The following is a 14,279-nucleotide window of genomic DNA, read 5'->3' as shown; positions in this document are numbered from 1 at the left end:
TTTACGCACCGAAAACTCCCTTGATCACGCCGATCATACCCAACAATAGACGGTTTTCTCGTCACAAGGTCGAGGTGCTCGATGTTGCAGATGAAGCTAACGAGCAAAGAAAAAATTCGGTCCCAAGGCAATCAACGTTTCTAAGCATCCCTTCATCTGGCGTGGCGACTTTGCTTCTCGGCTGATGTGGAAAGGCTCATTTGACCTTGCTCCTACATCATCTCGCAAAGGGTACATAATGCAGGTTGATGCTAGAAAGGAGACCTGAGATTTTCTTCTTTCAATAGTAACTTGTTGGTTCCTTAAGCAGATGACAACAAAATCATCCTACATTCCCGTCTGGCAATCTTTCAGTTCTCTAGTACAATCTCAATATGTCTCTTTGGGAAGTCAGTACTATCTCCATCAACACCGTGTCCCCAGATCATCAAAATATCAGTCTCTTCGCCAATGGCCGTCATCAAATCCCCGTCAACGTCTTCATCTCCGCAAAGGAAAAGGGGAGCACAAAAAGATACCAGCTATCACCCGAAGAGCTCAAGTCGGTCCAACTTATCGACTTTGTTACCAATGAGGAATTGACTGGAGACTGGACTTATTCAACTACCAGGAATGAATTCAGCCATAGTATTTCTTCGATGGCCCTTGCCGATTCTGCGGAAAGCCCCGAGACTGCGCAAAATGCGGCTTTCGATAACAAGCGGGACACCATACAATTCTGGATCTCAACAACTGAGATTGCGAGCAAGGAGATTGCGGCTTCCATTACGTCCCCGGAGGGAATAAAGTCCAGCACAAACGGTTCTCACAATTATTCCAGCGTCATCGTGACAATCAAGGCCCCCATAACGTACACAACCGAAGACATTGTCTTAGAGAAGCATGTAGAGGAACAGGGCAGTTACCTACTGGACTGGATGAATTTCTTCGGTGACTGGGAGAAGGCTTGGCCAGGGTATTGGCAAACCAACCACTACGTCTCACTCAGGAACAAAGTGCCGCTTTGCAAATCTGAGAATGTCGGCCTGGACACACGTGCTAATCCTCGATTGAACAACGCGTTTGGGTACTGGGCCAGCGACGGATGTAACTTGCGTGTCTACTATATCTGGAAGTGCGGGCCCGAAACGACCAAAGAGGTCGGTGTTAACTGTAGAGTGTCAATTTGGAAAAATGGCGTGAAGGTCGGCAGGATTGCGCACGCGGAGAAGGACATACGAATAAACCAGAGACCAGGCATGCTTTGTATGACCATTCTGTATTATGCCTGCGAGGATCGGATTTGGTGGCCGAGTTGGTATACTGATCCCTGTGGATTTGTTATTTATGATATACATGGTAATAGGGGCGAGTTTAGCCTTAGCTTTGCACTTGATAGCATTATTGTAAAGAGTTAGACTAGTTACCAAGATAGGTCTCCTAGCTAGAAGATAACTTTTTATTTATGGCCACGGGTCTCTTATTAATTAGTAAGTCCTTCTTGTTGTTACAGAATGCTTGACTTTACTTATGACTAATTAAAGCTATGAATCATTATGTTTCGCTATGGTGGCGAGCATCAGGTTTACTGCCCTGTCTCTTCTGACAAACTATCTGATGTATCGGACTTGATGAATGCGAATGTAACAGAAGTTCGGGAGGGTAAGGTTTGACAGTGATGGAGTTAGTATATCAGCGCAGGACGGGGTTCATGGGTATGAAATGATCGGATCCAGACAATCAGGGATGGCTTTGTAAATTCTCAAGTTACAATAGGCGATTGCTGTAATACTCTTTACAATTGTTAACCAGTAGTAGGGTATTTTAACCTTGCAAGCTATTTATAATCAAGCTTTGTTGAACACAAAAACAATAAGATTTGCAACGCCCCGTGCGCCCTCGAGATCAATGACCCCGCTTGTTCTAACTGCTTTCGTTGCACCAATTTGCGAGCCCAACCTCTGCTGAGCTTCCCCGCTCCATGATTTTCTCTCTTACTCGTGAACTCCTTCACATCCTGCAATTGCAATGCATTGCAATTTGAATGACTTGTTTACTGACTCTGTAGGTGAATTGGTATTGTATTCTTGGCCATGTCCAAGTTGTTGGGATCGATTGTATCTCTCGGACATGTCGGAATGGTAACCCAATGATGATCTCTCATTGTTGCTTCAAAAGAACGCGTGTTGATTGGTCGAATGCTCGTGTGGTCGCGAAGTTGTAGCCGTCGGAGTCATTCGGAGTCTGACAGGCGTTGGAAAGAGTCGTTTAGTGGCGGGCCGTTCCATGGAAACGGTTGCTGGTTCTCCATGACGAGCAGGGCACCAGAGTCGACCAAGTTAGCGGCATCTTCGGTTGAGGCGCAGTAATAGACTTCAACGGCGTCGTCTTTATTCGGTGGAGACCCAAACTCTAAGAAAGCCGCAATTTGTTCAGCGTGATATTGTCGCCAGGTAGGCCAGATGTTACTGTTACTCCCTGGTGCACGAGGTGGAAGACTGCTTAGCCACGTTTTGGTCTCATCCAAAACGAGCTGCACCCATTGCTGGTCCGTTGGTGGTGGTGGTTGTTTACGGGGGGTATTACGCCCAGTTAACTTTGCGTTCCAGTGACACCAGATGTTGTACTCATAGTGGTCGTCATACACTTGTCCAGAGGTCACATGGCGCATTAAATGGCTGAACTTAGCACTTTCCTCTTGCATTAGACTGTGACATTCTTGGAAACACCGTGGTTGCGTCCCCGGATGGCGCAGGAGCTTATCTCGCAGAGCGAGACAGATTATGTACCGACCTTCTGTGTCATCCTTGGCTTTTAAAGAAAAGAGTGCACGCAAACGCAAAGGGTGAAATGGATCTGGATGAGCAAAAGAGCGGCGACCTGTAGCTGGCGCCATTCCACGCAAGGTTACGGCGTCTCTGAAGGTTGCTACGTAACGTGTTTACAAAAGTGGGAAGCTTGACCGAGATGGTGGGGGACATTTGTTGTGATGACGTGACGCGTGCCTGGTTGGCTACGACCTAACGCAGGTACATGACCAGGGTCAGTAGATTTTGGCCAATCGGAAGAATGAAGCAGCATCACGTAATCTCATCTGCCCTGGCTCACCCCTGCAACGCGATCTGAATCGCGTACGCACTAAACATTAGAGTATCTCCACGATCGTATCCATACCAAACATGGCCGACACTATCAAGGCCCTACCAACTCCGCCCCCGCAGTCAAGCAAGAACAAGAACGAGAAACGAGTCCTACGCGCCAAGGAGCGAATATGTGCAGCAGCCGGCTTCGAGCCGTCGGAACTCTTTGGCAAGCATGCTCCTCGGTCCTGGGGACAGAGCCTGATCGAGAACCTCGCCCAGATTATCCAGCTGGCCAGCAGTGGAAAGGCTGGCATTACAGTACAACAAGTAGTCGCTCGAATCAAAGAAGAGGCGAGCCGTGACCCGACGGGGTTGATTACAAACAATATTGTCAATAAAGTCAAGGCGGAGATCCATGCGAAGTCACAGGAATGTGTGCTGCAAGACGAGGAGGATGGGATGGAAGAATCTGACCAGGATGCGCCCATGACCTCGTCGCCATCCAAGGATCGACCTCTCAAAAGACGCCGCAAGAATCTTGCGACCGAACCCAAGCCCCCAGCTGCAGGTACAGAGGACACAGGTGATGATGAAGGCGAACAAGGTTCTCGAGCCATCAGCTCGTCAATCGCCGAAGCAAAAGGCCCCGTAAGTACCCATACGACTATCCCTCGCTTGATAGTTCAATCTAATCCTCAACAGCTACCGATCGAGGAATACCGCAAGCGCATTGCTGCACACCAACGCCGCCTCGAGCTGTTCAAAACCGACCGCGACGCGGCACAATCGCGAATCGACCAAACGGATACACTTAACAACGCTCTCCGAGATGCCACAACAATCCACCACAGCGCCCGCCTGAGTGCCCAAGAGTCCGAGGCCGCGCTCGCCGAGCTCGAGGCGCTGGTCGCAAACCATGGAGACATCCTCCCAGCCTCAGTCCGAAACAGCATCCCCGAAGCGAAACAGACATTAAACGAGGCGAAGCGCAAAGCTGAAGAAGCAGAACTTGTCATGACAGCGGCTCAAAAGAAGGTAGATGACCAGACGGAACAGGAACCAGCGCTCCAGGATACAGTTGTGCTAATGCAGGAGGCTGTTGCGGGCTGTGTGGACGACATTGACAAAGAGCAAAAGGACATGGATGCGGCGTTGTGCATGCTGAGTATGCAGCGTTTAAGCTGGGAGGTCTTGAGGGCAAAGCCGGTGGAGCAGGTGAATGACTTGCGGTCGCTGATTAATGACATTTTGGCGTCTGGGGAATAAGTTGCCTAGGATGGAAGTTTCTCCACGATATGATGGCGTTGCAAGGACTTGGATTGTATGATCATGATACCCAGCATCACTTGGACTTGGTTGATGCTTGCGGAGTTCCTTTTACAGGACTAATTAGACTATCAGCATGGGAGCTTATATAACAGCGCTGGTTATCAGATATTGTGTCGGCAGTTGACTGTTGCTCCATGAAGGCGTCCTGTTGATGGTATTGCGAGGAGCATAATGTTACCATATCCTTTGACAGCATATTCGTGGAGACATCCCAGTACCGCGGGTCTTGTGAGGCAGGTACCTGTTCCTTTTCCAATTAAACGTAAGTGGGCGTGGAATGCGTTGTTATTACAGTCCGCTGAAGATGACATCCAGTGATGCATGAAGGCCAGCAATTGTGGTTGTTGAGGATTTCTGATAGATGTGCTGGAGGTCATGGTTCGAATCCTGCTGAACGTGACTTTTTTGGAGGGCAGTGTGATAATAATTGCCGAACCTGGAGCTAACCCCCAGGCATAGAAAGTTACCCCGCGCTCGGGAAGTGGGACTGGCATCTTAAGATGCATGCTGCATGTAAGAGCTACCCTGAACCCACAACTCATCTTAAGATGCCGCTCACAAGATAGAGGTCAAACATTATATATGCTACAGCTCCCCAGATCGCGATTATCAAAAACCGCTTCAAAAGATGCCCAGGTAAGCGAATGATCCTGACCGCAGAAGACATAAATTGACAGGTAGTAGCCATTGAATAAACCATAAATTAATCAATTGTTGCTCCTCGCATAGAAATTGCTATTGCTTTTGATGCCCAAGACAAACTTCAACTTGACCTCCGATTGGAAATGATGTTGGAAAAGACGTCCTTTAATTCTCTTTTTTCACCAGGCTTAACAATGTGATTTAAAGTGAGATTTTGGAACTGGGGCCAATGCTTTGCACATCGGAGGTAATCGCAAACCGAGCCAAGAATACCGAGAACAAGTCATACGAGTTAAGGCTACAAGCCGCTCTCTATGCTAATTCTGGTTCGGAGCCACTTCTCTGGGTTGCTACCATAGATATGGTGACCTGTCCGTTCACTGAAGTCGTCTGGTCACGATGTGATCCGCCGTCATCATTGTCAGGGAAGCAAGACGAGGTCATACGCCAACACAGGCACAGCGCAGTTACTGTTACTACATCTTTGTCTCTGATCTAGTAACTAAATGTAGCTAAACAGATATCCGGGTTTAAAACAAGTATTTGTTAGAAAATAGAGAACATCGTTAGTCTGCATTGTTGCGAGACGTTGAAGAGGACTAAGTCGCTCAGGTCATCAGCACAACAATAACAGTAGACCTGCGTGGGGTACCTTGGAAATGGCATAGGACTCGCATCAATCCTGGATTGAGGTGGCTGGGGCTTTTACAAGCAATAACCCTATACTACCATCCAGAAGCTGCCCGCAACCGAGCTATATGACGCGGCCACCATGTCTTGACACTCAGACCTGTCTGACCAGGTCGCTTGAACATATGGGTACCGATATCCCGCTTTCTGTAGTGTGAGTCAGAAAGCTGAGGTCATGTGCAGGAGATGCAATTTAGAAGAACTGGCGGGATGTGGAGCGCCATTTGTCGCCATGTGGAAGCTGTACATCGGCATGTGGAGTGAAGAACTCAATTATGCAAATCAAAAGCGAAGCGAAGAATGAATCTAAGGATGTTCCCCAGGAAATCGCTTCTCCTTAGATGCGGGGAAGCTTAATTAGTGTGCCCTGAAAAGCTGGGGAAGAATCTCGTGTCGTCGATTGTGAATCCCCCAACAACACGTTGTAGTGGCTTGGCAAGCTGCCTGCATTGATCTACAAGCGCAATTCCTAGCTGTCAGGGTCTTCAGTAATGAAGAATCAGTGTGGAAACATTCATCTAGCTCATAGATGTTTTGAGTAATTCTTGGTTGTGACATCTATGCCTTAGCAATCCTATTCCGAAATAGTTAGACCGATGCTTCTGCGGTTTACGTATCGGGGAAAGACTTGGGCAAATCCAGAACAGCGTGAAGCCCACAACCAGCACCAACTCAACCAAGGTGGGTTATGCCATTAGTGGGCAGATTCGGCATGTGGGCATGCGGAGTAATGATCACCAGCTACGATCATTGTGATGTACAAGGCCTTGAGTCGTGACCGATAGGAGGTTTCTTCATCGATTGCTATATAAGCTGTGTCTTTTCCGCCTCCGAACCCACAAAGTCTAATCGAAAAGCCTCTCCAGCAAGCCAATCTAGTGTAGCTTACTTCGCTACGTGTCGGCTCCGTTGTCTCTTTGACCATGAGGTTTTCAATCTTCGCCGTGGCTGCATCCTTTGGCTTAGGCCTTGCCGCGCCTACTCAGCATTCAAAGCGCGATGATTGCAGCTCAAGTGACCAAGGTGCCAGGGCCAAATTAACAGTCCTTGTCTACGATATTCTGGACTCGATGGTTTCCCACAATCCTGACACTCTGCCACTGGCAACACAATACCGTGCGACAGAGAATTCCCATCCCGCAGCTCTTGGTTTTATGACTGCATAGCGCACCATTACCAGGGTCGGCAAGCCTAGCCTCCTTGCCATCGACACCACAGTAGGCTCAGCTTATTTCGCCCTTGCAGTCAGTGAAGGGAATGATGAGCTTCAATCAGTCCTGCGAGGCCGCGTCAAGGTCGTCGATGACAAGATCACCGAGCTGGAAATCTACATCAACCGCTCGCGCGGTGACCACGGCTTCACCTTTTCGGCGGCAGAGCTTGCGGAGAATTCGGAATTCTGGACGGATCTGCCTTCCAATCGGACCAAGGCATCCAGGGAGACATTGGAGAAGGTCAGCGCCGCTACTTTCAGCCCTAACACAACCTTTGAAGCTAAGCTGGCGGACGACTGCCAGTTCACTGAAGTTGGAGGGAGGGTGGTTGATGCTGGCCCAAACAGAAACGGTTCTTATGACCCACTTGGATGCCAATTCCCGGGCCTTCCATCCGACAAGAACGCAAGGCTGAACCTAGTGATTGACGAGGAGACGGGGATAGTCGTCACTGGCGCCATTATTCCTGGCATTGTGTATCCCTATGGAAACATCTCTGCTTTCATTCCCAACGAGCTGAGTGCGCCGCGGGTGGCTCAGGACTTGTGGACCAATGTTACATTGGCCGAGGGCGGCACTGGATTGCTGGAGAAGGCCCCTGCAACCGGCGAGGTGTTGGAAGTGGTTCAGTACTACAATAACAAGATCTATGCTGTGCAGGTCAACCTCTACTTGAGCGGACCTGGCATGACCTCGGTCTGGCCTTCAAAGGTTGAATGAGCGCTTAGGCGTGGTTTGTTCGATGTAGGAACGAGGGAAATTGATGAAAGGTTGCAAGAGGCCCTCTGAGACGGCGGTACGCAGCGGTTCCAATAGTCCATAGCTGAGGAGATAAAATTAGTGGTCATCTAATACCTTCTATTATATATACCGGATTGATATCGGTATTTTCCACGACATCTAAGTATATCCGGAAGCAGCTTAAGAATAAAGAGCACGTAGAATCAACGATCACCTGGCTGCAGTACCGTGAGCTTGCTGCCGAGATTTGCTAGCGCATCGAATAAGCTAGGGAGGTTCTTGGACGGTAGACAGGTAAATGTCTAGCGGTACAGGCTAAGTGCTGCGACTCGCTGGGACGGTGGAGGCGACGGGGTGAGCCCTGACGCCATTGTCAGAGACGCAAAGTGGACGATGGTCGTGGTGGGCACACCGGCTCCAATGGAAGACTTGCGAGGGGAAATGATGACAGTGAAGAACGTCTGGTCGTCATCGTTTTCCTCCACGTTCTAGCGACTACCATTCCGTCTGCTGTTGTCTTCCGGAGGTGAGAGAGGCACCTGTACTTAGACACACGAGGCTCTTGTCCTCCTGTAGTAGGTTGACTGTCATCAATGAAGGGGGCAGCGAATAGATCCGGCTCCAAAAGTATCACTTGAACGGGACCGGTAGCGTCGCGGTCATCTTCTGGAGAGTCGTAGGAGATTGTTGTGGTGACATCGTTCAGATATCGCATACGGAGGGCGCAGGTGTCACTCTGCTCTTTTTTCACATCGGGAGGCAGCCTGTAGATGACCTTCTTAACCCTTTCCGGTTCAATCCTGAGCTTAGAGACCGTAAAGAACAGAAGGGCCAGCCATGGGGTACGGCGTCTCTCATCCCCCTTATCCCGTTTGTCACGAGGTACGTGGGCTCGCGATCCCACGGAACGAGGCGGTCCTCCAAGGCGATATAAGGTAGGACGGTAACCTCGCTGTTGCTCCCAGGTGCCAGGTAAACAGAATCAATGCCTAGGGGAAAGCTAAACTTTAGGGACACGACGTAGAACGACTGCATTGTGCCCTTGATAGCTGCATCCTGACGGCTTATCTCTCGATCGGTGTATGACCACTTTGGTAATGCAGAGATCGCCTACGAGTTCGTAATGTCATGATAGCGAGGGTATGTAGCAGGAGAATAGACAGGTCTCCCAGCCTCTGAATTCCCCGGAAAAGTCCTCATCTGGCACATATCCTCGACAAGAACTGGCAAGACAGCGGGACAGCTCCTAATCCTCTGACGGCCCCAGCTTGCTCAGTTTCCCGCCAACTCGGATCAACCATGATGCATAGGAAGGATCTCGCCTGTCGAGCTTGTGCAGCTTGTGGCATAGATAATGTACCTGGTGCCTGGCTCGTCCCGCCGAATACCCAGCTGCGAGAACTACCAGACCGTGTAGCCCAATCCCAGCTTTCGCAGTTTCTCCATCAGAGAGTTGGAATTAGTTCTGTCAGCGAGGACGCAGTTTACGCTGACAAGGCAACCCGCTTTGACAATAAAATAGACCACAATACGCCTGTCTTTGTGACCTGCCTCCGCATCCTTAGGCATCTACGTAGCCGTGACCGATGTCCGGACAGTAGCTCTTTCGGTGCTCTCATTCACCATGGTGGTCGACGAGGAAACGGACCGCTACCTTCTTTGCATCTATGTGATACATGTGGCCGAGGCTGGTGTTAGTTATGACAGACCCCGCCGTCAGTTCGTGGATGGGCTGCCAGGCACCCTGGTTCCCTAGTGCCCACTCGCCAATATATGTCTTGCCGTCCAAATGAAGCATGTTTGGAAAGGTAATATCTCAGCATTACTCACGACTAAAGGAGGCATACGGGGGCAGGAACAGATGAACTTAAACCATCAGGTGGAGAAAGGCCAGTTACTTGATCCTGTCAACATAGCCCTTCAAGGAACCAGCTGTGGCTTGAGATCCTTCAAGCTAGTTGTAGAGTTGAAGGGGCGCAATAATCAGAGCTGTAGCGAGGGCACAGTCGACGTACGTACGTCGATGATAGACGGAAATATGATATTGTCAGAGGCGACAGACGATAGGCAAGTTTCAGAGTGCTTACTTTGGCCTTAGAAATGAAGGAGGTGAGCTGGGACGGGTAGGCGAGGACATGGCCCACATTCTTCTCACCAGGCTTTTTTAGACCGAGAGCATCGAAAACACCCGCGCGGAATGAGTGAGTTTCAAGGCGGGGGATGTTGTTGGGTCCGCTTGAGAAGAACCTGAGCTTCTTTTTCGCGAGCGGGCTCACGACTGTTGTCAGGCCGACATAACTTACTTAGCGGTGGTTGTGTTGCCTATTCTCAGTTTATTGGCGCGAACTTGAAGGCGAGTTTGGGTCAATAAGACAGAATTGTGGCCAAGAGGAACTTAGTGGCGATGAACGGGAGCTTGGCCGAGCTGTCGAGGCCGTCCTATGCCAGAACGGGCTTTTGTTTGTTATTTGGAGACGTCCTGTCAACTGCATATTCTGCCGCCGGGCGAAGCTTACGTCGTATACCCTTCCCCAATCAATTCCGCCAATCAATCAAGGCGGCGCAGGCATCTCAGTGCAGCTAAGACATGCACTATCGTCGACGTGCAGGCGACTATTTGCATTGTGACCGCCACCACCAGCGACTAGACTGGAGCAACTGGCCAATAGCTTACGTATTTACACTCCAACTCCGCTTGAAGAAGCATTGGTGTACGGACTAAAATACATTAAAATGGCTCTAATGCAGTTGTACGAGGTGTCAAAAGATAGGGTAGCCCTGATCGGTCTAGCTTCCCTGATAAGGATTCGATGCTGCATATGTATATAAGGAGCTCCACTCCCCCCATCCTATGCTAGAATTAAGGCTCTCCTCCGCTGTGCGTGTCATACCAGGAAATACAACGAGGAATACCTCAGGGGAAGTCCAAGTTGCCCAAGCTCCAAGTCTGCTGCTGCCACACGAGCTGAGAAATAGAAACTTGGACTTGGAGACCGGGCAGCACAAGCCCAGCGAGTATTGCCTCACAATGGCTACGAAAGACAACGAGAATAGACCCTGTGAGGCGCGCCAGGGTGTCTACAACCAAGAGGCTCGGCTGAACACGGCCTTTGTCGTTCCTTTTGATCCAGCTGAAGACCAAGATGACGGTACTACAATTAGGCGACCTGCAATGTCATCACGCGGGCTAAAAGAACCGTTTCCGCTCTGGCGTCCAGCGGACGAGTGGGAAAATCCCATCTGGGGCTGGATGCTCATCAACTACGCCAACCAGGGCCTCCAGCTGTTTCTGCAGGACGGCACCTTCTATCGCGAGGTTCGGCTCCCCGGCCGCAATGGAACTCAGAGCTTGCAGACCTGGGAGCCGTTTGGACCGCCTATCAAGGATCCTGACCTCACCAAGAAGCCAACTCGCCAGCTCGTCCAACTCCAGCTCCTAGTGGCCCGATTTCAGGACGAAGCCTTTCTCCGTGACTTCTGGGCCATGGCGGTCCGCGCTGCCAATAAAATGGAACCCGCACCGAACGCCTTCTCCGACTTCTCCAACGCTCTGATTGGACGACCTCTGGCTCTTGCGCATGCGGGCTGGTCCTTGGAACTTGCCAGGCTGCCCCTCAGCAAACAGGCTGTGGGTGACAGTCAGACGAGCGAGCCCCTTAGTAAATATGTGTTCGACATTAAAGTCGGGAATGCTTCAAGTGGTTTTGACGGGCTAGTGGGAGTCTTTGACTGCGAAGCTGCTCCGGGACAACAGGACCTCGGCTTGGTCTTAGACAAGGTTTATAGCGACTTTGATCACGACCCCTCGAGTCCGACTACATCGCAGCCCGCGCTGCCATCGATGGCGAGCGATGGAAACCGTTTGGATGATTCTCCAAAGCGGATTCTGCCGAGCAAGAAGATCCCTCTGCGCGCTTTCTACATCTCACCGGAGAATGATGACGGCAACCGCCGCCGCAACCCAGAGCTCGTCGTTCGCGGCGTACTTATGGATCCCTTCTCTCCTATACACACGTACTCGGACAGTCTCCCGGTGCAAGAGCTGGTGCTTCCGGCGTGGACTTGGCAGCGCACTCTAGCAAATATAAAAGCCTTCTTGCACCTGGGACCGTTGGTTGTCACCCAGGATGTCCCGCCCGCGATAGCACCAGGACAGGAACTACGATCTGAAACTCCAGTTGTCCTGCCGGATATCGATTCAAAGAGCGAACTCGAAGCTGTGAGGTTGCCCGTCTTAGGGAATAGTGATTGGGCCTGGTTGCAGCCATGTTACCCCGATAGCAAGGGTGCGGCCGGCGTAGAGGGGGAGGATAGCAAGCGCGGCAAAACTAATGGCGAATGAAGTGATAGCAGCAATGTTAATACGAAGAAATATAACATTAAGAAAGATCACGATAATTCATTGCGAAAGTCCCTAGAGCAATACACAGCATTGCCAGTGAAGGCTGAGGATGAGTATGTACGGTATGAGCCAGGTCCCTATACCGCAATCGGGGGCTATTTATTAAAGGTTGGGAGGAAGGAAGATAGGGATCCTAACTTTTGAAGTAACTAATCAGGTGGGAACTAAAACCAATCTCAATGCAGACGTTGGAAACAATCGAGCCTTTTCGCTGCACTTAGCGTTATCCATGATATTACTCACAACACAACACAAGACGATACTTTCAACGACGGCAACCTGGGCAGTGAAGATGGATCAAGAATGCCCAACAGGCTCTAGCGTAGGAGTGGCTACGTGTCCCCCTTTACAACTACCCCCGGATGTGGAAGAATCCGTAAAGCCCCAAGGGACAGGTCGAGGCTCGTGGTCGACTCCATCGATCCGTCCCGACGGACTTAGTCTCCAGCTGACCACGAACAAACATTGACAGTCTACATCCAATATTAAGCTTGAATTATTCAGTATTCGTGACTATAGGGGCATCAAACTAGCCAATGTCTCAGCCACAGCCAGCTTGAAAGTACTGAGCACCCAGAGGTTAGTAGGTAAGCAGCGCCCAAGTCACGTCGATACAATAATTCAGCGGCTCTATCGTCCAACATCTCTACCTGCATCACATGCGGGACGACACGTCTTCTACGGCAGACCGTGAGCGGTGACAGAACTGAAAGGCGAAAGGCGTGTGACTGTTAGAGAGCTAGACCTATCAAAGGTATGCTCTGCGCACTGGCGTGAGCTATCCCGCGAGTCTGGGCACCTCGAGTTCGGAGATACTATGATTCCAGATCCGATCTATCAGCTCTGGTTGCTGAGGTGGCTGGTGTTGACCCTAGCATGCTGCCGTCATTGTCCGAGGGCTGAGACTGTGCCGGTCTAGAGTTCAAGGGGGATGTCAACCGCCTCTGAGAGACATCATGACACGCAAGCACCGGTGTCAGCGTCCTGTTCCGTCCATCTCCACTGGCTATTGGATGCAGTTGCGAAGTGATTCGGGTTGGAGTTGGCAGCGTTGCGTCGTCGCCTTTCAGACCACCAGCACAAACGCTTGTTTGATCTTACAATCTTGATTCTTTAGCGCCGCATTGGCTGCTGCGCCCTTGGCCAACCTCCGTCGTCATCATAGACAACACAAAGTGCGGAGTTGTTTCGTACTTCCTTAATGTTGGGCTAGGCGATGGCATTATCGTGCTCATGTTTACGGTCTCCACAGTTCAGCGTATGAAGAAAGTTGAGCGAGCTGTCCTGATGCATGGCGGACCGGATCCCTCAAAGAACGGCCATGGAGACGGCCGGGGCGAACCGCACCATAATATACCGCTGGTAGCGACGATGTCCAGCGTGAACATCGACCGAGCCATCAGGGACATCGAAAGAGACTTTGAGTGTCAGGGCGACCCGGACAGGATAGAAGACCGCAAGCGTCTGGTCTTCGATGGGTTTGTTGAGACACACTGGGACAAGGATCTCGCTAGGGGCGTCATGTGGTACCCCCTGCAATATATGATGGGAAATCGGGATTTCAGCATCCTCAGTCGCGCGCGCTATGACAAGGATGACGAGCTAGAGACATACTTCTATGCACCGACTTAGAGGGATCCCACAACCTAGGATACGGCTTACGACAAGACCTCCTCGACTAGTATTACTGGTAATAGGGAGCTAGGAGAAACTGACGAGGGACTGCTCCAGATTAAGGTAGAGACAGACGGACTGCGCCCGGCACAAACATTTAAGAAGCTTCTTAAGATGCGAGTGGGTATAAAATGGCTGGTTGAACGTAATCTCTTTGCTGAGGACAACACAGTTGTTTCCCCCAGCGATCGAGCGAGATGCTAGAGCCTCAAAAAGCTCATCGAAACAGTGAGGCACACCTGCCCACCTATATAGATACCACTACTACGGGAAGGGCGCTGGCATTGTATTGCGTTGCGTTGGACCGAATGGTGATTCACGGTGACTTCCAGCCAACAATCGCCAAGAAGAACGCCGAGAGGATGCGTTCCCTTGTGGTCAGGTCTGAGCTTGACAACAACCAGAAGCCCACAAACGTCTCGGTTTCTCACTACCTGGGTGGCGATACATACCACATACAGCAAGGTCGAGTTAAAGATCTACGAGTGGATGGAATACCTCCCAAGCCACAACAACTCGGTACTT

The 14,279-nt window shown here is 50.6% G+C and overlaps 6 protein-coding genes across 6 annotated transcripts; 5 read left to right on the top strand and 1 right to left on the bottom strand.

Moving 5' to 3' along the window:
* Window positions 1–374: 374 nt before the first annotated feature.
* FSUBG_11450 (uncharacterized protein) lies at window positions 375–1,357 on the top strand (the record flags this gene model as incomplete). The annotated part of the gene is made up of 2 exons (XM_036676134.1): window positions 375–1,139; window positions 1,346–1,357. 2 exons carry the CDS (start codon window positions 375–377, stop codon window positions 1,355–1,357), a joined length of 777 nt encoding a protein of 258 aa, XP_036533081.1.
* Window positions 1,358–3,158: 1,801 nt separating this feature from the next.
* On the top strand, window positions 3,159–4,328 carry FSUBG_11449 (uncharacterized protein; the record flags this gene model as incomplete). Its single annotated transcript, XM_036676132.1, has 2 exons — window positions 3,159–3,710; window positions 3,765–4,328. The coding sequence occupies 2 exons, from the start codon at window positions 3,159–3,161 to the stop codon at window positions 4,326–4,328; spliced, it is 1,116 nt and encodes a 371-aa protein (XP_036533080.1).
* Window positions 4,329–6,646: 2,318 nt separating this feature from the next.
* Window positions 6,647–7,657, top strand: FSUBG_11448 (uncharacterized protein; the record flags this gene model as incomplete). The annotated part of the gene is made up of 2 exons (XM_036676131.1): window positions 6,647–6,796; window positions 6,890–7,657. 2 exons carry the CDS (start codon window positions 6,647–6,649, stop codon window positions 7,655–7,657), a joined length of 918 nt encoding a protein of 305 aa, XP_036533079.1.
* A 323-nt stretch (window positions 7,658–7,980) lies between these two features.
* Window positions 7,981–8,713, bottom strand: FSUBG_11447 (uncharacterized protein; the record flags this gene model as incomplete). The annotated part of the gene is made up of 3 exons (XM_036676130.1): window positions 7,981–8,139; window positions 8,178–8,478; window positions 8,565–8,713. The coding sequence occupies 3 exons, from the start codon at window positions 8,711–8,713 to the stop codon at window positions 7,981–7,983; spliced, it is 609 nt and encodes a 202-aa protein (XP_036533078.1).
* Window positions 8,714–10,706: 1,993 nt separating this feature from the next.
* Window positions 10,707–12,020, top strand: FSUBG_11446 (uncharacterized protein; the record flags this gene model as incomplete). Its single annotated transcript, XM_036676129.1, has 1 exon — window positions 10,707–12,020. The coding sequence occupies one exon, from the start codon at window positions 10,707–10,709 to the stop codon at window positions 12,018–12,020; it is 1,314 nt and encodes a 437-aa protein (XP_036533077.1).
* A 1,016-nt stretch (window positions 12,021–13,036) lies between these two features.
* FSUBG_11445 (uncharacterized protein) lies at window positions 13,037–13,712 on the top strand (the record flags this gene model as incomplete). The annotated part of the gene is made up of 2 exons (XM_036676128.1): window positions 13,037–13,106; window positions 13,198–13,712. The coding sequence occupies 2 exons, from the start codon at window positions 13,037–13,039 to the stop codon at window positions 13,710–13,712; spliced, it is 585 nt and encodes a 194-aa protein (XP_036533076.1).
* Window positions 13,713–14,279: the final 567 nt, after the last annotated feature.

This window comes from Fusarium subglutinans, assembly GCF_013396075.1.
Source record: "Fusarium subglutinans strain NRRL 66333 chromosome Unknown NRRL66333_c0000217, whole genome shotgun sequence".
Taxonomy (NCBI): domain Eukaryota; kingdom Fungi; phylum Ascomycota; class Sordariomycetes; order Hypocreales; family Nectriaceae; genus Fusarium; species Fusarium subglutinans.
Note: the sequence above shows the minus strand (reverse complement) of the source record. Positions and strands in the feature narration are given on the sequence as shown.